The sequence below is a fragment of the Thunnus maccoyii genome, chromosome 9, assembly GCF_910596095.1.
Source record: "Thunnus maccoyii chromosome 9, fThuMac1.1, whole genome shotgun sequence".
Taxonomy (NCBI): domain Eukaryota; kingdom Metazoa; phylum Chordata; class Actinopteri; order Scombriformes; family Scombridae; genus Thunnus; species Thunnus maccoyii.
Genome location: NC_056541.1, coordinates 15,825,078 through 15,849,550, shown reverse-complemented (window position 1 = coordinate 15,849,550; position 24,473 = coordinate 15,825,078). Strand labels below are relative to the sequence as shown.

The window sequence follows — 24,473 nt, the reverse complement described above, 5'->3', positions numbered from 1 at the left end:
ATGAGCGGAGCCAGCACTAGCACGCTCCAGGGCCGGGAGTTCGCGGGAAACCGGCTGTAGACAGGCTACAATCTTAATCGGGCTCGGGATTAAACAACCGCTTTGCGTTGCTAAATCAGGTTGTCATCGATTGATCCATTATGAACCATTACGATTGAAAACGGAGCGGTGACACAGCCTAAAAACATCGCTGCCCCTGAGTGCTATGCTAACATTCGACGCTAGTTAGCTGGGTTGTCACATTGGCTAACGGGGACGTTGTGCTTCATGCTACTGTGCAGGGAAACAACTGCTCACTAGAAAAAGAGACAAAGGGGGAGCCGCTGTCAGCCACGAGAGATACACTGTTAAAATGAGTCTGTTCAATTTAGACCGTTTTCGTTTCGATAAGAAGGCAGCGACGACAACGGACAAAGACCAGGAGAGCGGGTCCAAAAGTCCCGAGTCTGAGAAGGAGAACAAGCCAGGTAACTAGCAGATGTTAAAGCTAGCTTACAACGCTGGTAGCCAGATGTGTCAGGCATGCCATCTTTATCAGTCGTTAAGTAACTTGCTTTTTTCATGCTGTAGGCCAGACTGACTGTATTTCCTACATGCTAGATGCCAAGGGAGCCTGAACCATCATAGTTTTCGATGTACACACTGTTGTAGTTTAATTATTAGCATAGTCAGATTGTGTGCTTGTGATGTAGCAGGGCAATACTGACAAAATAAAAAAAATCTTAGTACTTTGAAGGCAGTGTCTTGGTATCAATAATGTGAAGGGGTTTTAGAAATGACTATTGTCACATAGCTCTGCATCCTTTAAGAGTAAAAATACACTGACTACTCTACACTAAAGGTATGTAACAAGGATATGATGAGTTCCCACATCTTAATATGTCACCCAGCTGTCGTCCAAGTTGCCCCAGTTCAGAGACATCACACAATCTAGCAATTAATACATGATGTCTAAGCCTACTGCAGTTGTGAGTCTGATAAAATTGTGTTTGGTCCTTTACAAAGCCACCATATTTAATTTATACATTCAGGGGTCTTTTGGAGGAGGTTAGGTGGATGTCTACGAAAATAATGGAGTAGTTTTAATTAAATGTGAAAGAATGTAAAACAAAAATTATGTAAAGACATGACTATTCTCAGGTTTTACTCTTGTAGCTGTTCTATCTGATAGCTGTGATTGCATCTGCTAACGTCTTTTTTTCCCACTTTGCTTTCCAGCTCAGATGAAAACGGTCAAAGGTCCACCAAAGTCCCATGCCCGAGGAGTGGTTTTTGAGGAAGTCATTACGGTTGATTTAGAGGAGGATGAGCCAAAAACCAAAATATCATCAACAAGGAAATCCATGTAAGTGTCATCTAAAATGACAACATTTGAAACCTTTTTTCACATTCATGCTGATTCATACTGATGTACTGATCTGTTGTATGTCTTCTGTAGGGACCCTGTAGCGAAATCATCTAAAAATGTGGTAACAGATCATACAGACGATGAGGACAACGATCTGGAGGAAAAAACGAACAGACTACTAGAGATGTTTCCTCAGCTGAAGAGGAAGGAGCTAATGGAGGTGAGTTGAGACGGACCACAGAACTTAGTTTGACCCTAGCAATATCTGGCGGGATCTGTATTAAGGCTTATCAGTGTACTTTTATATTTATTTTTCTTATTGCAGTGTTATTTCCTGTCAGAAATATCTGGAACGGTCTGACTGATTTAATGATAACTAAATGTCTTATAAGGATAAAATATTAAATTGATCCAACTAGGGCTGGGCAATATATCGATATCGTGACATGAGACTAGATATCATGTTAGATTTTAGATATTGTGATATGGTATAATTGTCTTTTCCTGGTTTTAAAGGCTGCATTACAGTGGTGTAATTTTCTGAACTTACCAGACTGTTCTAGCTGTTCTATTACTTGCCTTTACCCACTTAGTCTTTATATCCACATTACTGGTGATTATTTATCACAAATCTCATTGTGTAAATATTTTGTTAAAGCACCAATAGTCATCCCTACAATTTTGTCGCCAGATTGATATTGAGGTATTTTGTCACTATTCATCCGTGTTCTGTTCTGTTTACAGGTCATTGGAAGCACAAGCACATTGGAAGGGGCTGTAGCTGCATGCCTGATGAAGTTTGGTGATAAAGAAGGTAAAAAAACAGTTTTTCATTAACACATATATTCACTCTCTGCTCAGTTCCACATGAACAACAGATACATGCTTTTCTGTGGTGTATTCAAGTGTGAAAAATGCTTAGTTAGTTGTGGAGAAAAGAGAAAAAAAGTCAGATTTTTAAGGCTGAAAATAAGAGATTTGTATATATGATCTATCGAAAAATTTATAAAACAAATCCAAAATTTGCAAGAATAAACACTGACTCAATGAACCTGGTGTACACTGAGATGAGAAAAGTAAATAATAGACATTTAAATAATTCCCAAATATGCTAAACAGTGTCAGCGTCAGTAAACATGCAGTGCCATGCGAAAGACAAAAAAAATCACTTTTCTCAGTCAGCTGGCTGTTTTTGAAAACACTGACTGTTTCACCTCAACCTCAGACAAAGGCAGAAAGAGAAAGCCGGATGGATCCAGCAGCTCTCAGGACAGCGGTGAGATTCAACCCAGCAAGAAGAGGAGACCATCAGTGGTGAGATTACTAATACTACCATTGTGTTTTAAAATTAAATTGCCAGAACATGTTCATATTTTCAAGATTCTGCCATTTTTATTTTATTTACAATTAAAGCCATTTTATGTATTTCTATTGCTGTGATACATCTTTTACAGTATTTTGACATGTTGATTGTAGGTTTTACACTCACACATGAAAACAGTAAACCTGTTTTTTTTTGAGGGCTTTGACTGCTTCTTTATGCCCAAAAAGCAGTTGGAAAAAGTGCAGAAAGAAAAAAAAAAAAAAGGGAAGATGATAAAAACACAATCTATTTTTGCACTTGCACAATGGATTAAGTGGAAATTCCTCATAAGGATGATGAGATTGTTTTTGTGTTGAGAGTAGAGACGAGGTTTTTTATGGTGTTTTATGGCATTTGAATCCACTTTTTGAATCTGAATCCTTCAGAATCTTTTGTTGAATTTTATTAGATTTACCTGCCAACATTTCTAAGAAACTTAAGGATAAAATAGCTACTACTCAAAGATGCTTTATCACCTCTTATTGGCTGAGAAGGCAGAAACACTATGGTTTTAAGTGACAGCCTAATTAATGTTCATAACCTGTCGCTAATACCTGAACCTGTAGCCACTGAAATGTTAATTAAATGTATCTGTCACATTCAATTAACAGCTGCAGCCTACTGTGCTTCAGGAGCGACTTACTCCAAATACTGGAGGTCCTGATTCAGAGCTATGAGGCTGATGAAAATGTTTATGTGTCTGCACCTTGAAAGATTTACTAGCCTTAATGAAAGCGAGTATTTTGATGACTGTGAACGGGATTCAATATGGATTGAAACCCATCCCCAGTGCAGTGTGATGATGAAAAAAACACAACTATTTTGGCTTTCCCTTAACCCCCTATAACCGAGCATAATGTCAACACTATGCTAGACCATGTTCTACAAAACATTGAATAACTTTGGAACCGTTTATATTTATATCAACAAGCTTTTTTTGCTGAGAGATTCTCAGCTTCCCAAGGCACTTTGAATGGTGCCAATTTATGGTGCATGCAGTCACGTGATACAGGAACAAGCTTGCAGACTTCACTGGCTTCACTCGAGTCACTGTGTGCACTCATTGCGCAAAAAGTAAATGTCTGCTGTCTTCCATATATCAGCAGCTTAGGTTATCTATTTTCCAATGATATATAACATTTTAATATTTACTGTCAGAGGGGATATTGACCAAAATATGAAGACAGCACCAAAATGTATATTTTGTCACATTGTGTACTAAACAATATCCAGGACGTAAATAAATGGCTATAACTCACTGAGGAAAAGTTGGATTTGAACCAAACTTCACATGGAGCTCCAAAACACCTAAATACAACTTTTCATGTCAAAAAAACAAAAATTCCCTGGTTGACAATGGAGTTATTCAACAAAACAAGTTTTTTGACTGGGCTTTGTTTTGTCAAATATGGTATGCTCAGACAAAGATAATGCATGATAGTGGCTTTACACTGCACCAGAAGGAAAGGGCAGGTACCCCTGATTCATATTATGTACAACACTTGATACTCACTGGAAGAATAAGCTCAGAATTGGCAAAAATATAAAACTACATCCAGGGGCTTCTTTGTCTATGTAGGTTTTAGAGGTTTAACTGCAAAATCCACAGTTCAGTAGGTTTTTATTGAATTTAAATGTTAAGGAGTCTTTCTCAGCTTTGCATTTATCTTTCTTCTAAAGAAAACAAATTCTGATGAAGAAGAGGATGAAGGTAAAGAACCAAGCTGGGAGAAGCAGGAGGCCATGGTTAGAAGACTGCAGAAGAAGTTTCCTGACCAGGACAAGGAGGTGACGACACCCACAGACACTCTTAATGTCCCTGTTCCTTTTCCTCTTGAGATTAGTTTTTGACTCAAAACTGTTTCTACCCACTCAGACTGTATTTACTGTAAATAACATGACGACTGTATTCTCCGTGTGTGGCTGAGCCTACGAGGTTGTGATGTCACAGGATACAGTATAACATGATGATACACAAACCCAACTGCTCTGTTTTACCTTGCACACTAGCAATTAAGTCTACTTATCATATTAAACTTGTTTAGAAACATTCAATTCGAGAGTGATTGACTAAGCCACGTATTTGTCCAATGATGCCTTAGCAAAGCAGAACACTTGTCTATCATCTACTCTCCTATCTATTCCATATGAGGAAAAAACAAACAAACAATCTTGTAGGCTGATTTTTTTCAGGCTGTTTCAGGAGACAGTGGATCTTGTGTGTTAGATCTGAACCTTGCTGATGTCTGTCTTGGTACAGGAGCTGCGGATGGTGCTGCAGGAACATGACTGGAATGTCGAGGATGCTCTTCAGGTTCTTCAAATGTTCTCAGATCCAGGTCTGAACACAACCATCTGTATCTGACCATCTTTTCTCTCATGTATATATATATATGTGTTCTTTTCATGTACAGTTTCATCTTCTTATACTGATTCTGGCTGTCCTTTTTTTTCTTTTCTTCTGACAGATAATACTAGCTTCAGCTCACCTGAGTCAGAGGAGAAGAAATCCAGCAAATCAAAGAGCAAAGACAACTCAGACGGGGACCACAGAAAGTCGAAGCGCCATAAAAATCATGGAGACAGTAAAAACAAGAGAGATCGTAAGCATTCCAAAGACCATAGAAACGTCAGTGAAACGGATGGGGACAGTACGGATGCTACAAAGGACAGTGAAGACACAGACTCAGAAGAAAGCGACGGGTCCAAAAACAAAAGTAGCACTTCCACTCTGTCTTCATGGCTTAAAAAAAGTTCTGATTCAGTGTCTTCATCCTCTTTGAAGAAAACGACTACCTCTTCATCCCAGAAGCCGTCCTCCTCCTCCACCTCCTCTGCTGCCCAGATGATGTCCAGATTTGCCAGTGGGACGAGTATAGCCAAGAAGGAGGCAGCAGAGAGAAAGAGGAAAGCACGTGCTTCAGATGAACACGTCAGTTCTGAGGGGGAAAATGACTATGAAGAGGACACGGTTAGCAGTGAGTTTGAGGACTCGGATGATGAGCTGGACTCTACAGGTGGCATGACGGAAATGAAGAAAGAGATCCTCAGTTTCTTCCAGGAGGCGTCAATAGATGAGCTGTCACTGATTGCTGGGTGCTCTGTTAAAAAAGCCCAGAAGATTGTGGAACTGAGACCCTTTGATAAATGGCAAAGCCTGGTGAGAGAACATGTCTGTGTGGTTCCTTTATGGGGGGAAGTTTTAAAAACAAAGAGCTACAGTCAATCATAGTCGAACACCTGGTAAACGACTTTCATTTCATTCACACCTTATTCACTTATTGAGCACGTCCGTGTCTGTTTTTAGAGACAAGACATTCCTTACGATCTGCTGAATAGCAGAACTCTTCACCACCTGACCATATTTCACTGCATGGTCTTAACATTTTCAACAGCAGCTGTTTTATTTTCCAAACATCAGTCCATTTATACATTCATAACGTTGTCATCGTACAGTCAATATTAATTTGAATGGGTTAGGATTAACGGATTAATCATCACAGGATGTCATGTGGTAGTGTTTGCCCCTTTTTATCATGTGTGTTTGGTTTAAAAGGTCAAGCTTAAGCGTAAAAATATTTGAAGTCACACTTTAAATGCAATCACATGTAGCAGCCTATCTGGCCACTGCGTTCTTGTAGATACAAAAACATCAACATACAGGTTAAAAACGGGAAAAGACATTCCACAGAAACATATACTTTTCTGAAATAAGTAAATATTCCTGAGATCTGTATTACATTTACTAATGCAGCAGTATCACTGTTGTCCCGAAGTGAAACATCTCACACAGTGTCACATCATACAGATAAAAATTGTTTTCATAAGAAGAGTGCAGAATAACTTATACAGGCCTGTTTAACTGTATCAGTGAAGCGGAGACACAGGTGGCCTTGGCAGGTAGAACATGCAGCTAATGTTGTGGCACAATTTAAATTATTCTGTGATGTGTGTACTGTTTACTCATGATTTGGGTCTTTTTTCTGCATGCTTGTCCTCTTGTAGCTGTGTTTTTTAGTGTTACACTCTTAAATTCTTTGGACCAACACTATAAATCTGTTTTCTAGGCGTAAACATTAACAACTTGTATTAACCTGAAGTTAAAGATTGGCCTATTATCAGCATTGCCTTATACTGACTCGTAGATCGTTGTAATGTAACCGTTCAGTTCCTTTCCACTGACAGGTCATCTAATGATTTATCAGAGTAGATATTTACAGATTGTGTGTGAGTGGTTCAAGGGTAATTTATAGATGCTTAACATATTATGTGACATTTTGCTCTCTCCTCTTCAGGTCGATGCCTTTAATAAGGATTATGGACTGTCAGAGGACTTATTGCTGGGCTGCAGAGTCGTCCTCAAAGAGCGGAAGGTTGTCCTGGGGCTCATGTCAAAATGTGAGACCATTTCTTCAAAAATGGTCAAACAGGTCACCATGATGATGGAAAAGGGCACAGCGGCCACAAAACAGCCCAGTGTTCTCAACAGCCAGTGAGTGAAATGCACATATACATATACTGTAATTAATGAATAGTCCATAAAAGATAAGACAAGTTGTATTTTATGTATGTATGTATTGTATTTCTTATAGCATCACGGTCAAATGTTATAATAAGGTTATACCAGATTTTAAATAGTTGCTGTTGAGTCACATTATCTCAGTGAGCTTTTGATGATGGATTGGAAATAATTGCAGATTTCAAAGCTTTGGGCTAAGTAGTTGTTAACCAGCAGATTTATAAAATAATGAACTGTCTGATTCTTGTTCTCAGTTTGTTATTTCTCATCTTTCAGATTTCAGCTGAAACCTTATCAAATGATTGGTCTCAAGTGGCTGCTTCTTCTGCATGAACACAACCTGAGTGGTATCCTGGCTGATGAAATGGTAAGGCAACCAAACTAGGACCAGTTGGTAGAGACAGTACCAACATTTATGATGTTCTGTCCATGAGCCCAAAGTCAAAAACAGCTTGTTTGAGCCACTAGTTAATGAGTGTTGCTGTGGCAAGGCAAGTTTCTTTATATAGCACATTTCAGCAACAAGGCAATTCAAGGTGCTTTACATAAAATATTAAAAGCAAAAGAAACACAAAAAAGAAAATTTAAATACAATTTAAAAACAGTCATTTAAAAGCTGAGAGCGTGTTTTTAGTAATATACTGTTTTGTGATCACCTCTGTTTGAACATGTCTGAGATAGCAGGGATGATCAGAGAGAGCAACATCAGTCACCACAACCTTAGAAATGTTCAGACCCTTGGAGATGATTAAATCCAGAGTGTGCCCCTTGTTGTATGTGTGTGGGCTCCGTCACACTCTGAGTCAGTCTATAAATGTCAAGAACGCTACACAGTTCTTTAGTCCCTCTGTCCTGGGGGTTGTCAACGTGGATGTTCAAATTACCAACAATAATTACACAGTCAAAGTCAATACAGATTATAGACAGCAGTTCAGCAAAGTCATCAAAGAAGGTTTTCACAGTATTTAGGTGGCCTGTAGATATTTAGGAACATAGCTCGAGAGGAGGATATCAGCTGAAGAGCCACATATTCAAAAGAAGCAAAATTTCCATAAGATATGTGGTTGCGTTGGAGGGAATCGTTAAACAAAATGGCAACTCCACGTCATTTCTTACGCACTCTAGCTTCACTCATGAAACTGAAGTTGGGAGGGGATGACTCAAAGAGAACAGCGGCACTGTTATCTTGGTCTAACCAAGTTTCAGTAAAAACCTAAAATCAAGATTGTGCTCGACAATAAAATCATTGATTAAGAATGTTTTTCCTGCAAAAGACCTGACATTTAATAAAGCTAGATTGAGTGTGTTAAAAGCATTATCTGCTCAATTTTTTTGCAACAGGCTGTGGTTGACGAGAAGTGGATGCTAAATGTGATAATTTTGCAGAACTGGTTGAGTGCTTCCTCTTTCGTTAGCAGGTTTACAGTTCTTTTTCTATTACCCATCAAGATAGGGATTGGGGAAGCTACCGGCACATTGGGCTCCGGCTTTCACTGGGAATATTCATGAGTGCCATTTGCTTTGCAGCCTGGACCCAGCAGATATCAGTTAGAGCTTGCTGTGTTTTGTACACAGATAGCTGGACGTGCTGTGCTATTATCAGGCTGTGGAGACAGAGAATGATTCTGATGCAGTTGTGGATGGAGGGAGGTGTAGGGCGTCGCTGCTGTTTCAAAACTGGTGGATGTGGACGCTGACAAGGGTTTAGGGGAGAAAAAATGGGAGTAGGGCTGGGTGTAATTTTGGTCCCAGCAGTGACCAGCTCTTTCATCTGGTCAGTGAACAACTCCCCTGGGCTCTGATAACTCTCATGTTTAACGCTCTCTTCAGGCAGGGGCCAAGGCGGCTCTCTTTCAAGGTTTCTTCTGCGCTGTTATGTCTTCCTCCAGTCTTGATTCCTCTTGTCTATTGTTCTTGGCAGAGTTAACAGATGGTTGACGCAGGAAGTAAAATAGGTTAGAGGTGAACAATTTTACTCCTGACTTGTTAAGGCAAGGTCCATCTGCCTTCAAAAGATGTCTGCGATCCCAGAAAAAGTCGAATTGTCAATAGAGTCCACTGAATGGACCGTACATACAGTTGAGAGCCACGTGTTCAGTGCCAACAATCTGCTGAATCTCTCAACTCCTCCTCTGACTGGCGGTAGAGGGCCACTGATAAACACTTAAGCATTCAAAGTGCTGACTGTTGTTGGGCCTCAAACCACGAGGTCACACAGAGAAGGCCTATATATAACCTGTGAGGCCTGATCACGAGGTGCGTTTTCCTTTGTTTCCCCCGAGACAAAGGAATAGCGCCAAAATGCTGCTTACAGACAATGTGAATCCATTGCAAACTCCATTTCCAAGGATGCTTTGCGATTTTCACACCTCAGCAGGGAACAGTCAACGTACAGTCTCATTGGCGGAGATGCTCCTGCACAGCGGAGCGTCCTGATGACGCAGCCATGACATCACCGCCCTTTAAAAACTGAACGTGCCCTGAAGCACACGCCTTTCCCATGTCGCTGAGCTAGGGGTAACTTCTGTTCCTCTGTGAGTCAGCTTGACTAAAGGGGGTACCCCACGCACATGTTTTCCCCTCATCGAAGTCTTTCCCCTCGCCGGACAAGACGAGACTTCACCCATGTTCACCCGAACACATTCCTGGATCCGAGAGAGACCGCTGCTGCAACCAGCGTCTCCAAATTCCCTCGAGAAGGAAGAAACAGTGTTTCTTCAGGAAGACGTGGAACTTTTCTGCCGCGCTTGTCTTCACCAAGTCGCCTCTGCTGTTCTCTCCGCCACGCTGCTGAGAGCCAGCTGCCGTGATTTTCGCCGACTATGCGAGAACGGCCACCGTCTGCATCCGAGCCAAGGACAGGGCCGGACAGAAAGACGGACTACACACACACCCTGCTCGCTTTCTGAAGCGACCAAGTAAAAGGCACAAGTCTGGGCAGAGGCAGTGTTAGTTGTGTGTTCTTTTCAGCATCAGTTGTGGTTGTTTAGCATTTAGCTTTTTAGCTTTATTGCTATTGTTTTGTTGTGTTGTTGACGGACCGCCGAGTCCATTTTTCTCTGTTTACTCTGAGGAGTATTTTAAGTTTGCTGCCTGTTTAGTTGTGTTCACCACGCTAGACTGTTTTGTGTTTGTCCCGCTCGAGACTACTGCTGTGTTTGTGCCACCGTGAGTAAGGAAGTAAGTTGCTTTGTCGATTAGACAACGTGCGTCACAGACTGCCGTCCGTACGCACGCTGTCTGTGGACAAAGGAACCGCTTCTCTTCCCCTCACGATCACTTTCTTTCCTTCTTCTCCCTCTCTTGCGACTAACACACACACGCACGCGCACACAGATACACGCACTGACATCTTTTTACACATCTGATGGTCCGATAACGTTAGATCCAGCATTGCTCTATCTTTCCTTATCCGCCATCAGACACGTGTGTTTTTCACGGCATTGGGTGAGTGCAAGACGCCGACTACCAGAAGGCGCGACACCGCCATACTTCCGCCATTCGGTTCTTGCGTGACGTGACTTTCTCCCATAGTCACGTCTGCGTCGCTGACCGACGACGTCATCACGTCAGGCCAAGTCGCCATCTTGGCACATACACCCACTTACACACACAGATGCATTCCCCTGCATGTGCTCAACCCTGTACATAGCTGTTTGTGTTTTGTTTGGTAGAATTAGATTTTAGAATAGTTGTTTATTGAATGAAGCATTTGTTAACTTTGTTAATTTTGCTAAGTTTAATAAACAACTATCTTTAAAGAGAAGTTCTGTCATTATTGTGCGTAACATATTGTGAAAAGTGGCTGATTGAAGGAGTCAGAGCTCGAATTCAACCCTTCTTTGTTCACCCTCGAATGTTTATCTCTCAGATATTAACATTCTAGGTGAACTCCTTTTATGGGACTACCTTGTTTGGTCATTGGTCCCGGTTTCCGGGTGGTGCCCCGTATTTGTTAGTTCATATTAATAATTCTATTAATTGTTGTAATTAGTTAATTCTAAATCTTTGATAATTAATAATTATTGCAAATAATCAACTGTGCTCCAACAATTGGTGCCAGAATTATTGATTAAGGTTAATCTTATTTTCATAATTCATAATTATCTATGATAATTATGAATTATTGCTAATAACCAGATCAGATGTTAAACAGATCACTAAAGTCTCATTTCATCACTTCAAACTGGTGTTTCACAACATCATTGAACTCTATGTGCACTATGATGTTTTTTTACAGTTGGATGTGCAGCCACGATATGCACGATGTCAGAAACCACCAGTATTTTGGTGTTTTTACTGCACATGCTTCTTACATCTTTTACAGCAAAGTCACCCACAATCCGAGTTTGATGCCCAGTCGTTAGCTTTTCCTATAGTCTTTTGCATTCTGATTTACTCTCAGTCCTTACCTTGCTGTGTGCAGATGAGAGGTTATCCAGGTCATCAGATGGAAATCCAGGGTTCTGCAACAGTGATGCAAATCTGTTCTCCAGTTGCACACCAGTTTGTTGGGGAGGTTTATTGTTAGCTCTCCCTTTTGCAGCTGTCCACGGCTGTTTCCTAAGTACAGGGGTTTAAGAGGTGCTCTGCCTTGATGATAATGCAGGCCAGCCAGTCGCATCACAAATCTCAGGGCACTGGGCTTTGCCTGTTACTCATCCTCCCATTTCCCAGGGAATGATTTACTCTTATGCTTTGCACCAACAGAGTCGGTATCAAAGAGTGTTTTGTGTAATTGTGTAGTCACCCTGCAGGTGAATAAACAGTCAGAAACATCAGGGAAGACGGGAACAAAGTAAAGGCAGCGGAGAGTTAGATTTGTTGTTTTAGCTCCAAGATGGTGAGAGAAGTGAGAACTTTTTTATTTGTGTGTGGTTTAGTAAAGGTGAAGTATCGTTGAAATCCTGTCAGGATTTTTGCTGTGTATACTGGTGGTGAGTGATCTGAAAAGCACATCTACAATTTTTTTTTTGTCCATCCACCTGGCTCGCTCTTGATCCTTTTGTGTCCGTGTTTGATAACTGACCGAGTCTCTCTCTGTCTCTCCATCTCGCTTTCTCTCCCTTTCTTTTCCTCTTGTCTCTCAGGGTTTGGGAAAAACAATCCAAGCTATAGCGTTTCTGGCCCAGTTGTACCAGAATGGAATAGATGGTCCTCACCTCATCACTGTGCCATCTTCTACACTGGGTAACGATCCCCACAACACACACTTTTCAACTTTGCTACATTGCATAATATTAATCTGACTGAACAACACTGACTTAGGTAATGATGCTTTGCAGAATGTAGTAGCAACAGTAATGTAACATGTTGTGTAAGGCTGTGTTCATACATTAATTAGAAAAAGCTAATGACAGAGCAAAGCAGAAATGTGAGCAGAAAAAAGTAATTATGCACCCACTGTAGTTTCCATGACAACAAAGGTTGTTCCACCTATCTTGTTTCTCTGCTGTATATCTCATTACATATATTTTCCATAGATACTACCTACCAAAAATATGTTCATTCAGTAGCTCTCTGTCTATGTGTGTTTTTATGAAAAACATAAATTCACTGTACCAGAAACAGACTTTTTTGGCCAAATTTCAAGCAGTTTATTACATGCTTTTGAATACCCTTAACTTTTAAGAGTGGTTGACATTCATGTGCCCTATGGCCACAAAATGAGCTGCTTTTTAAATGCTGCTATTTTCAAAAAATAGCAGCATTTAAGTTTGTGTTTATTACACATCCTGGAGCTTATCTTATTGTCTTTATAAAATTGGCACTTCAAAAAATCAATTGTTTATTTGTGATTCATGCAGATTTCATTTTATTTCTTGTAGATAACTGGGTCAGAGAGCTCAAGCTGTGGTGTCCAAGCCTCAAAGTTCTAGTTTATTATGGTAAGACTTTTTATTCATCTTTTCACATTGGGATTTGGTACCTTTTTGATGTTCACTGTGATCAAGTGTGCACAGAGATAGCTGGAGAGGACACTTATGCAGAGCCGTGTCTTCAATACTGTTGGTCTGAAATAGTTTCGCTGCATCGCACTGTCTTCCGTTTCCTCACCTCTCTCATTTCCTTCACAGTTATTTATTGAGTTCACTTAGAGATAAGAATCTGTAAAAGGTTAGTGTCGGTCATGCTGTCACACTGTGTTACTCTGTATATAATGATGTGGCCAAAAAAAACTCGACTCTGGCTTATCGACGGATGCAGCGGCTCAGTGACTTTCAGGGGGCAGTCCTAGATGATATTGATACATCTTTTTTTTTTACAGTTTTGAGACAAGTGTGTGTTCATATGTTCTACACAGGCTCTGTAGAGGACCGCCGCTACCTCAAACACGACATCCTCAATGAAGATGTTGAGTTCAATGTCATTGTGACCACGTAAGCAAACACACTCACACACTGTATCATTTTTTTTTTAATAGATCAAAGGGTATACTGATACCAGGGTTTTTGAGTGTACAGCCCTGGAGGTCCAGAAGCAAGTTTTCACTCACAAGTCCACACAGACTGAAAGTTCCTCTTTCCTTGTTTTCCAGGTATAACTTGGCCATTGGAAACGACAGCGACCGCAGCCTTTTCCGTAAGCTGCGTCTGAAGTATGCTGTGTTTGATGAAGGTCACATGCTGAAGAACATGAACTCTCTGCGCTACCGCCACCTCATGGCTATTAACGTTAGTTCACCGATATTTTGCCATGTATTTTCTTTCAACACCACCTCATTTCTGTGGTATCTTCATATCTGTCTTCAGAATACTTTGCCTTTCTATCCTTGAATTTCAGAAGTATTGCAGCTCTGCCCAGTGGCCATCAGCTATACTGGACTTCTTACCTGGCATACATAAGAGTTTAGGATGTCACTTTCTCTCTCTCCTTTTAGGCAGAGCATCGCTTGCTGCTGACAGGAACTCCCTTACAGAACAACCTCTTAGAGTTGATGTCTCTCCTGAACTTCATCATGCCTTCTATGTTCTCCAACTCTACTACACAGCTCTCCAAAATGTTTTCTATGGTAAGTGTGTAACTGCGTTTTATCTTTTTATCTCAGTTTGTGTGGGCATATGGTAACTATGCCATTGGGAAGGTTGATGGGACCAAATAACCGCATGAACACCACCTAGAAATACAAGCCCAATTACAAACGTTCTGATACTTCATAAAATAGTCGGCTGTGAGATTATCATTTGACCTCTTACTTTGATTGTATCTCCTGGCCCTCTACTTCAGTACATTGAAATGATTTGTTTCACAAGTGTATAAACAGAAATGTCATGTTTCAGTATTCACACAGAGAATGAACAAAAACATCCCAGAGTAATTGTATGCTTCTTTGTTTTTTGGCCTATCTGAGTCAAAATGTGTAACAATGAATGTTATGTTATGTGCCAGAAATCCCACGAGGAGCAGAGCCGTTTCGAGAGGGATCGCATTTCTCAGGCCAAACTCATCATGAAGCCTTTTATACTCCGAAGAGTCAAGAGCGAGGTATGTTAAACTTCAAATGTAATTTAATCCAAAGAATCAGAGTTTCCATTAAAAACACTTAACTTAATTTCTGCAACACATGTAACTTATTTCATTAAGTTTTTCTCGCTAAGTAATTGTCATAATAGGAATAATCATTAGTTGAAACCCCGTGTCAGTATTGTAAATAACTAATTTCCCGTTTTTCCTTTTTACAGGTCCTCAAGCAGCTGCCAGCCAAGGAAGAGAAGGTCGAGTTCTGCTCAATGAGTGAGAAACAGCAGGTTCTCTACCAGAAACTCTTAAAAAAACTCAAGGCCTCCACCAACGGCGAGAGTAAGCCTCATTTACTGTACAACTAACACGAGTTTTGGTGGAAATAATGTGATTCAGTGAGTCATTACTTTGCTGACTTTTTCCCCACAGAGCGTGAGTTGTGTAATGTGATGATGCAGTTAAGGAAGATGGCCAACCACCCTCTGCTTCATAGACAGTACTACACCACAGAGAAGCTCAAAGCCATGAGTAAACTCATGCTCAAGGTTAGTTCTGCTCCTGACTAGCTCTTTGTTTTTTCTGCTGCAAGGCTTAGCTGGTCAATGCCATCTTAAGGCAAAGCAAGTTTATTTAAATAGCACAATTTATACACTTAGGGCAGTTTCAAAGTGCTTTACATGTATATATTTTTTAAAAGTATTTGGATTGTGGTAGGGATTTTGACATTATTAATGTGGCCCAAATTATCACTGTTTACAATTATCACAATATCCATCAAACTGTCCTGAAATACTACTTTTAGTGCTGAAATATAAAAAAAAAATTACTTAACATCATGTTTGCCTTGGATTTCATCAAACCTAACAAACAATGAATTGTATGATTCAATTTTGTTGGACTCTGCTAAAGAATTAATCTAAAATACATTTAAAAGCACCATTAAAAATGAGCGGGTTGGTTGTGAAAAGTTTTGGACAACTGATTTGAAATTACTTTAAAGGCTTCACAGTGTCTCTCTTCATTTTATGCATCTGTTCATGTTTTCATACATGTCTTGATTTCTTTGGGCGAACACTATATTTTCAGTAGGTGTAATCAATTCTTGATTCATTCTCCAAACTAGTGTCCCTCCTTTTGTAAGGTTTTTGGGGTATTTCTCCAATCTTTACTCTCATTTTTCTTTCCCAACCTCCTCAGGAGCCAACTCACTTTGACGCAGACGCAGCTCTGATCCAGGAAGACATGGAAGTGATGTCAGACTTTGAGCTGCATCGTCTCTGTCAGCAATACACCTCCATCAGCTCCTACCAGCTTGAAACCAATCTTCTGCTCGACTCCGGGAAGTTCCATCACCTCACCGGGCTGCTGGCTTCACTCAAGGACCAGGTAACCAGGAATGTGCAGAACCGTGCCTGTGCACAAATAAAGAATCGGTAAATAAAGAATGCTATTGATGTTTAGATCATGTATCTTAACTTTCCTCTCATCCTACAGGGAAACCGAGTGGTTTTATTCAGTCAGTTCACCATGATGCTGGACATTGTGGAAGTACTGCTGAAACATCTGAAGCATCGCTACGTTAGACTGGACGGATCCACACCCATAGCAGACAGGTCAGAGTTGTATTGTAAATAATAGATTTATTTTGCAACATAACTATCGCACATGGTCCTAATCTGAATCAATGAGTCTAGCATCTCAATTACTCTAGCTGTTAATTCACAATGAAATATTGCCACGTCAAAAATGAGACAATCTAAGCAGCATTTGGAAATCATTTTAATCAACATAGCATACAGTGTATCACAAGTAACGGTGTAAATGTCTTTGTTCTGCAGGATTGTGTTGATCGATGAGTTCAACACGGACCCTGACATATTTGTGTTCCTGTTGTCAACACGTGCCGGCGGCCTCGGCATTAACCTCACCTCAGCTAATGTTGTGATCTTACATGACATTGACTGCAATCCCTACAATGACAAACAGGCTGAGGACAGATGTCACCGTGTAGGTCAGACCAGGTGAGATCATGGAATCCGAGGAAAGGCTGCAAATTTTTACGAATTTAGAATAAAAGTGGAACAGAAGACAACTTGAGGAATGAGTATGAAGTAATAACTTTGTGGCATGTTCATTCAAAATCTTATTCCCTAGTTTCTCTCATTGTAAACATTTCAAAAGTAGATGATTAAATCTATTCTGACATACATTAGGAGGTCCTGTAAATACAATTCTTACTTATTACACCAAAAATTATGTCGGAGCATTCTGACACGCTAATACAAACGCACAAATTAATACTTGAATTACATAGGATACACAGGGTTGTACCTTAAATCAGTGCCATGGTTTTTAGCATTACAGTGTACACACTGAGCTATATTTTGATTTTGGAGAAAGAAAACCCTGAACAAAGTAGTAATAAGTAATTATTGGAATGACAGAATCTCCACAGGTAAAATGCCCCCCTTCAGAAAAGTGATTAGCACAACGACTAATGTACTTCATTGTGTTTGTCAGGACTGTGCAAGTGATAAAGCTGATCAGTAAGGACAGCATAGAGGACTGCATACTGCAGCTGGGCCAGAAGAAACTCAAACTGGAGCAGGACATGACCACCGCTGAACAGGGTGAGGAAATATGTACACACACACACACACCTTGTCAACTGCATGTGCATGTTCTCTCTCAGCAGTGCATTTTTTCTGTCAATTTATTCGTCTTTTTTTTTTTTTTTTTGATAAGGCACAGTGAAAATCTGCATGAATCTGACTTGACCAGTAGCAGATTGTTCCACATCATTAATACATCAAGTTTATTAGTAAAAAAAAGAGGATAATCACATTCAACTTCAGTCCTCTCTCATGTCTCATCAGGACGGAGAGGCATGTAGTAGATGTCGTCTATACAGAAATAACAATGGTATTATTACAATAGGGACGAACAGAATTACATTATTTGGTAAATAAAATACAGACATATCTGAAAAATAAGAATCAGAGAAGACATCATGCAACTTCCAGGTGTGTCCAAGAACTGGTGTAGCACTAATGGAAATAGATCTAGAGCTTAAGGGGAGTTACCAATTGTATGCCATACCAAGTTGATTAACCATATTTGCTGGCATACTGTGTTTGAACCAGGTTACTATAACCTTTTGATTTACAAATGCAAAAAACAATTAAAACATCATTTGTTCTTTAGGTGGTGAGGGGAACATACCTGAAGATATGGCATCTTTGCTCAGAGCCTCACTGGGACTGTGATACGCAAACACGTGAAACTTGACTGTACAAATACATTTTAAAGGCATTTTTGTGATTCTGGGCAGACTTGAGTGTTCTGATCGAACACACACATTAGTGTCTATACTGGAAAATTACTGAAAACCATATGCTGCCATGGAGAAAAAAAAAAAAAAAATCTGATATTGAGATCTCATCTCATGTGTAGCATGGTAGCTGTGCCTAAAACACTATTTTTACATGCACACAGGTTTTGCTCTTACTTTGACCAAGAGACCAGTATACATAGGCTAGGCAAAAATTTTGCCTTTTTATATATTCAGCACTCCACATGTTATGCGAGGGTCTCAAACTGTAAACAGAACATGGTGTTTTAGAAGTTCAGACCGAACCACCAGTAATGCAGCATATGTTGGAAGGCAGCATTGAACTTTTGATACCCTGGATATTACGACTGAAATAAAGTATCATAATTTAAGTTCACATATCCATGTCATGTGAACACAGTCTTATATTATTCATGATCAGATAAAGGTACTGTATGTTTGTAAGGATAATGACTGAAAAAGTTTAATTTCAGTCTTAAAATTTAGCATGGAAATTGTGCTTGCATACCTGCAGAGGTGGTGTAAGGAGTATAGTAGATTTTTACCATCTTTCTTATGTGACAGTGTAACATCTTGCCTGTTCCTCTTAAAAAAACAAACAAAAAAAAAAATGTTTACACCCAAACTTCTTTTGCTGCCATGATCCATAACAACATTTTTTAAGAGCAGCAGGTAGGACAACTCTACAGAAAATGTTGATTTCTTCTTCTACGACCAATACAGAACACTTTTTGACAGTTGTGGTTGCATCAAAAAGTTAGCCAAGTATTTGGTAAATTGTATTCACTGTCACTATATGTGTAACATGTGGAGTTTCATCCTGATTTCATAGTTGAAGTCTAACTCTGTTACCATCTGTGAAATTGATGAGTAAAGGCAGCCTGATTGGTTTCTATTGACATGGTTGTTTGGGTGTGGTCCATGCATTTAACATACAGTCATTACAGTTTTATAGTATGGAAAACAGTATTCAAGTACAAAAATATAAGATGATTGGTTCTTTTGCTGTTTTTATTCCTCAAAATATCTTAAGCCAGGTGACACAAAGATAATGATGATTTGAGGAAGCAGCTGCTACATTGATGCACTGTATGATTGCGTATTGTCTTGTAAGTGTACACGTGTTGCTGTAAAAGCTTTTACTAAGTAATTTGTATGTTTTTTTTAGGTTCGAGTTTGAACTAAATAATAAAGATTTCAATAAATATTTGTGTGGTCATGACTTCAGCGGGTCAACAGGAGGGGCTGCCAATAAGATTTTTTTTTTTTTTTTTAAATGTATGAATTACTATATAGTATTCATCTTCTGTCAAACCACCAACAGAAAGTCTTTCTATGATTAGGTTTGTCAACAACAAGGTTTTTGGTACACATTTTGAATTGGTTTTGACTGAATTAGGATGGAATTTGGGTGAAAATTTAAGACTTGTTTTCATTTATAAAATAGGTAGTGGAAAATTCCCATTTTTGGTGTCAGCAGTCTAAAAGGATCCTCATCAAAAGTGGTTCAAATTTCATTAAATTGAATAATCAAAATAGCTTTCGATAAATAAAAATGGTCAAAGTTTAAACACAACTGTAAACATGCAAATCTGAAAATCTTGGAAAATGTACATTCTAATTATGCAGTGTCAGTGTAATGATGTTTGAATCTGGTGACTTGAAGTCAACAGGACAATTGACTTTGCTCCCTTCTGTGAATGGGCGCATTAATTCGTTTTTTATTGCTTGTCATGTGGCACAATGCATCACTGCATCAGGCCTAAGAAAAACTCAAGGTGGCTTACAACAGTGAATAGCACCAAGTCAAAATCTCTTTATTTTGACAAATAGGAGTGTTAAAGAATTTTTACTTAAATATTACTGAGACAGTTACATAGAAGAGAACTGACAGCTAACTACTTCTTTTCTTGTAAGGATGGGAATGCCACTTGTCTCGAATATGATTTTAGTAAGTAAAAGTTATGAAATGTGTGGAGGAAAAAAGAGGCAGTGGTGGCTGGTATGAATACATTAATGTTGACAAGCAATTCAGGGAAAATACAAGGAAAATTACAGCTTACAAACTCTTTAAAAATCCATAAACTTAAGTTATAATTCATTACGAAAAAGCTACTGTAAAATCACCTACAACATGCTGTAATCTCATAATCTACTCGGCATTGGGCGAGTATCGTCCACACCTGAAGCCGGTCAAGTGAGAATCACATTTGATGGTATAAGTGAAATAGAGAACTCCTTTGCGCAGTTGACAGCTTAGAGAATGAGTTCCTCGCTCAGGAAAGATGAGACACTTCCCTACTAAGTCATTGTAAAGCACATCCCGATCCCAGACTTCAAACCTCAAGTCCTGACCCAGTTCCACTGAGCCAAAGTTATAAGTCACATTCCATACTGGGTTATTGTCGTCCATCACTGTCTCCGTCTCCTCGTATATGCCGTTGTAGAAGATCTTAATGTAGGCGTCTGTTTTCGTGAAGGTGTCTGCCTTCAGACCAGCAGCTCTGTGGATCTCCAGTCTGAGAGTTCCTCTGCCAGCCCGAAACGGACAGCAGTTGTGGTCCAGGTTGGGGGTCGGGGAGCAATTTTTTAAACCCAGCTGGTCCTCCTTCAGCTGGTTCTCTTTAATGTACTCTGTGATAGTGCTTTTCAGGTTATCACTGATCTGCGAGTCCTCCACCAGATGATGCAGAGGGAAGATAGCATAAGAAACCACATCAGGGTTGTCGTGGAGACTGTTCATCCAGCTGTGGTAGGCCTCGGACGGATCCTGCTGGTAGAGGATGTCGGGGAAGTACCTCTCCCCTCCAATCACCTCAATCTTATGGGTCATGAAGCCTTGATAGAAGCCCATGCTCATATTGCCCTTCAAGAGGTTGTCACACTTGTTGGAGAAGGATACATTGGCAGGGAGGAAACCCAGAGCTATGCGGAGCTCAGCGTTCAGGCAGTTTTTGATCTCAGACTCTGAGAAGCCCTTCAGTGTGGCCAGGCAGGTCCTGAAGGCTGTGATTCGCTTCACTTTACCACCAAGTTGGACCTAGGAAATACAAATGATATTATAAAATAACTATCAAATGCAAAATTTATCATCTCGTTAAGTTTCATCAAAACCACAAGGGGCAACACCATTATGACCTTTCAGAAACTTTCCTAGCCTTTCTTTAATTTCTCAACAGACCAGTCAATTTTTGGACCAAATTTTCCCATCTCTCATTTATTTAAGATATTCATAATTTCAGAGAAAATGCTGAATGAGAGTTGGATTCTTCAGAAGTGTATGTTCAAATCGATTAGACGAGGGCACAGGTTTGCATTGACATCAAAATAGAAATCAAGGATTCAACACCATATCAGAGAGACATTCTGCACAACAGTATAAGAGGCAGGGAAAGAGGACCTCATCTGTGTCTGACCTGGTGTATGTAGTGTGTTCCATAGGTGTCAATCAGCCGTCTATACAGGGCTCTGCTCTGGCTTGTATTTAAACTCTGTGGGAGTCTCTGCAGATGCTTTGTGAACTCTGTGCTCAGCTGGGGATGGTCAGCCAGCCTGTAGCTGAAATAACAGAAGACGTGAAGTTCAACCACAACACAATGAGAATATTATCTTGACTCGTATGTTACAAACACAGTAAGAAATCGAGTTCATTGTGAGGTCTCACCTAAAGCTGTTATAACTTTGCCAAAAATGAGTTTTCTTTGTGCACTATTAGTTTGTAAATCAATTTCAAACCTAATGAACATTTGTGAGCTGTTGCTTACATTTATTTTTCACATTTTAGTCCATTCTATGCTGTGACCTATGCTAACAATACATCTGCTTCCTTAACATGCACGGTATGTCAGGAAAGATAGCATCTGCAGATGCTTTTACTCAAACATTACTATTATTACATCTATCAATATTACATCTGTTGAGCCCCCATTGGATTTTATTGCTGTTCTTAATTACAGTCAGAGTAAGGCTGTGTTTAGCCAACTGGGATTATATTTACATCTAACAAAACAGGATTCCTGTTTTAACTACACTCTCACATGTTGTATACCTGTATGTAACAACACTACATCATCATGAAAGCATTTATTGGTGCAGATAAATATCAGTCTGATTAATAATATTAATACATTTTATTTATAGAATGTATACTCAAAGTACTCAAAGACACTACATAAGTTAAAAGGATAATAAAAAAAACAACACATGACATTAATCACACATTAAAAGCAGTTCAATTTAATAATCCCAGTAATACTACATCAATCAACACTTTACATGTAATGACAGTGTCCCATTTTTACCTGTAGTAGGAGCAACTGATTTCATGGATGGCAAAAGTGGCTTTGTCCACACTGTGCTGCGAACGAGCAAACTTCGCCAAGTCTGAGCGGCTTCCTCCCATCACTGCCTTGCCAATATCATCTAAGCTCAAACCCAGATCCCAGTTGTTGTTAACTAAGGAGCTGGAGCTGCGCAGCAAGGACTCTACAGAGTGGTGGAGGGCGCTAGAGAGCTGTTTACTGCAGCGGCTGAAGGGACGCCAGTCAAGCACTGCTGCTGGGAGCCTCTGAATCTATGGAGGAGGAAAAAAAGGCAGGATGTAGAGTGGGATGCAGGTGCAGGAAGAAAAGATTTAAAGGAAGTGTGGTGTAGTACAGAAGAAGAAAAGACAGCAGAGGGAGCAAAAAAGAAGAAAACAAAATGAGTTTGATGGAAATAACTGCAGGACATTTAGACTGAGTGAAGTCACCGTGAAAAGGAGGGTGGAGAGAAGGCTGAGTTTTATAGCACTCACCTTGCCATTTTGAAAGGGGTTTGGACACAGTGTACAGGTGTGATTGTCAGCCAGATGACCTTTGACATTGATGACATACGCTCCTGTTCGACGCATCCGCACCACATCAAAACCCTCCCCAGCCAGGTTGTACCCCGGAACAAACGGGGCATTCTCACACTCTGACCCAGAGCCAATCCGACATCCCTGGACTCCATAGACGTGCAAAATGACCGGCAAAGCCAACATAAACAGGGCAAATTTGCTCCTCTGGAATCCTCCAGTTGGCATGGTTACCTAAATGTAACAGATCATGTTGAGGGTGAAAAAGTATTCAGTAAAGTCAAAACTTTAAGGACATTTTTGCAATGAAATACTCATTGTTGCCTTATTTTGCCTTTTACCAATGATCAAACAGCAGGGTTGTTGCTGATAGGAAACTATCTAATATTAGAAGATGAATTATGTCTGTTACACAGTGAATGTAGATGATCTTTTAATCCTCCCTGCTCTATAAACTGGTGCATGTAATCCTGGCACAGATGCTGTGTAAACACTAAAAACGTGCCGAATAGAGACATGAACTAAAAATAGTATGCTAGAAGAGGGCATGCACGCTTACCTTGGACTGTTATTGATTTATCGTCCTTCGGATTGTGTCTTCGTCTTCTTATTGCAGTTGTCAGGCTGTAGCTAAAATTCTTCTCCAGATTTTAACATTCAAGAAAAATACATTTTTTGTGCCTCTCCCTCTTTTCTAACGATGGCACTGCTCACTGTGGACAGTGAGTTGCAGAATCTTGGTCCTGCTGGAAAGGAAATCACTGTCAAGAGAGCCTTGGCTTTACTGGCAGACTGTATTAAAATCCAGCCGGCTGCACTCTTTTGTCTGTCCTTCGCACTATGAAAAAGAGGGAGGGAGGGAGTTGCCCTGCTTCAGGGCTATGTGTGTCTATCTGTCTTCTCTCTCTCTCTCTCTCTCTCTCTTCTCCAGGGCCTGCTGACCAATTTCCTCAGCATGAGTGGGTTTGTTTTTATGTTCAAGAGCTCCCTCCATGAATCCCTCACAGCTGTGTGTGTGTGTGTGCACGCGCATGTGTGGGGGAGGGAGATTCTTGTATAGTCACGAGAGTAAAGATGCACGTTAGTATGGGCACTCTTTACGGGAAATGGATGTGGTTATGTGTATGTACGTGCATGTGTGTGTACTGGTGTACTGTACATGTGTGTATGTCTGTTGGAGTGACTGTGTGTCTTTTTGTCTATATAATGTCTGACCCAGCCTGTCTGTGTACTGATAACCCTACACAAACCATGAGGTCAGCTTTGCCATTGTCTATATATGGATGTGGGTGGAATGTTGGTGGTTTCTTCAGTAAGGTCAGGGAAGATAAATGCGTCTCTCTGCACTCTGTGCAAGAGATTTTATTCAACATGTGAAAGTGAAACTTTGTTTTTCTGCCCAGATAAGCTATTTTATTTAGAGAAGTAATATGTGCTTTGATGCCACATTTATAGACTTGTGCATGCTCTCCTAGTGGGAGTACACTTCAACTGTAACTTGCATTTTGTACTAACCCTATCATTATGCTGTGAATACAATTACTGTCATGAAAAGTTAAATATGTAGCACAGCTCCATTTGTTGTAAGATTAA

General features: G+C 40.0%; 2 protein-coding genes across 2 annotated transcripts; one reads left to right on the top strand and one right to left on the bottom strand.

Annotated features, from left to right (window-relative positions):
- Positions 1-19,250, top strand: smarcad1a (SWI/SNF-related, matrix-associated actin-dependent regulator of chromatin, subfamily a, containing DEAD/H box 1 a). Its single transcript, XM_042421308.1, has 23 exons — positions 1-467; positions 1,219-1,345; positions 1,439-1,568; positions 2,093-2,162; positions 2,574-2,662; positions 4,392-4,499; positions 4,972-5,050; positions 5,180-5,871; positions 7,007-7,203; positions 7,507-7,597; positions 12,321-12,420; positions 13,059-13,118; positions 13,535-13,610; positions 13,769-13,904; positions 14,111-14,242; positions 14,620-14,715; positions 14,913-15,030; positions 15,121-15,236; positions 15,889-16,077; positions 16,186-16,304; positions 16,530-16,712; positions 17,212-17,321; positions 17,896-19,250. The coding sequence occupies exons 1-23, from the start codon at positions 353-355 to the stop codon at positions 17,955-17,957; spliced, it is 3,195 nt and encodes a 1,064-aa protein (XP_042277242.1). The 5' UTR covers positions 1-352; the 3' UTR covers positions 17,958-19,250.
- A 633-nt stretch (positions 19,251-19,883) lies between these two features.
- On the bottom strand, positions 19,884-23,720 carry prf1.5 (perforin 1.5). Its single transcript, XM_042422030.1, has 5 exons — positions 23,440-23,720; positions 22,839-23,114; positions 22,345-22,616; positions 21,460-21,601; positions 19,884-21,083 (listed from the first exon to the last, which is right to left on the bottom strand). The coding sequence occupies exons 2-5, from the start codon at positions 23,106-23,108 to the stop codon at positions 20,196-20,198; spliced, it is 1,572 nt and encodes a 523-aa protein (XP_042277964.1). The 5' UTR covers positions 23,109-23,114; positions 23,440-23,720; the 3' UTR covers positions 19,884-20,195.
- Between the last annotated feature and the right edge of the window lie 753 nt (positions 23,721-24,473).

Coding starts and splice junctions, on each gene's coding strand:
- smarcad1a (XM_042421308.1), top strand. CDS start 353: ATGAGTCTGTTCAATTTAGACCGTTTTCGTTTCGATAAGAAGGCAGCG. Junction 1,569..2,092: donor AGAGGAAGGAGCTAATGGAG/GTGAGTTGAGAC, acceptor TTCTGTTTACAG/GTCATTGGAAGCACAAGCAC. Junction 7,598..12,320: donor GTATCCTGGCTGATGAAATG/GTAAGGCAACCA, acceptor CTTGTCTCTCAG/GGTTTGGGAAAAACAATCCA.
- prf1.5 (XM_042422030.1), bottom strand. CDS start 23,108: ATGCCAACTGGAGGATTCCAGAGGAGCAAATTTGCCCTGTTTATGTTG. Junction 22,617..22,838: donor ACCCCTTTCAAAATGGCAAG/GTGAGTGCTATA, acceptor CCTCCTCCATAG/ATTCAGAGGCTCCCAGCAGC. Junction 21,602..22,344: donor ATCAGTTGCTCCTACTACAG/GTAAAAATGGGA, acceptor CTGTTATTTCAG/CTACAGGCTGGCTGACCATC.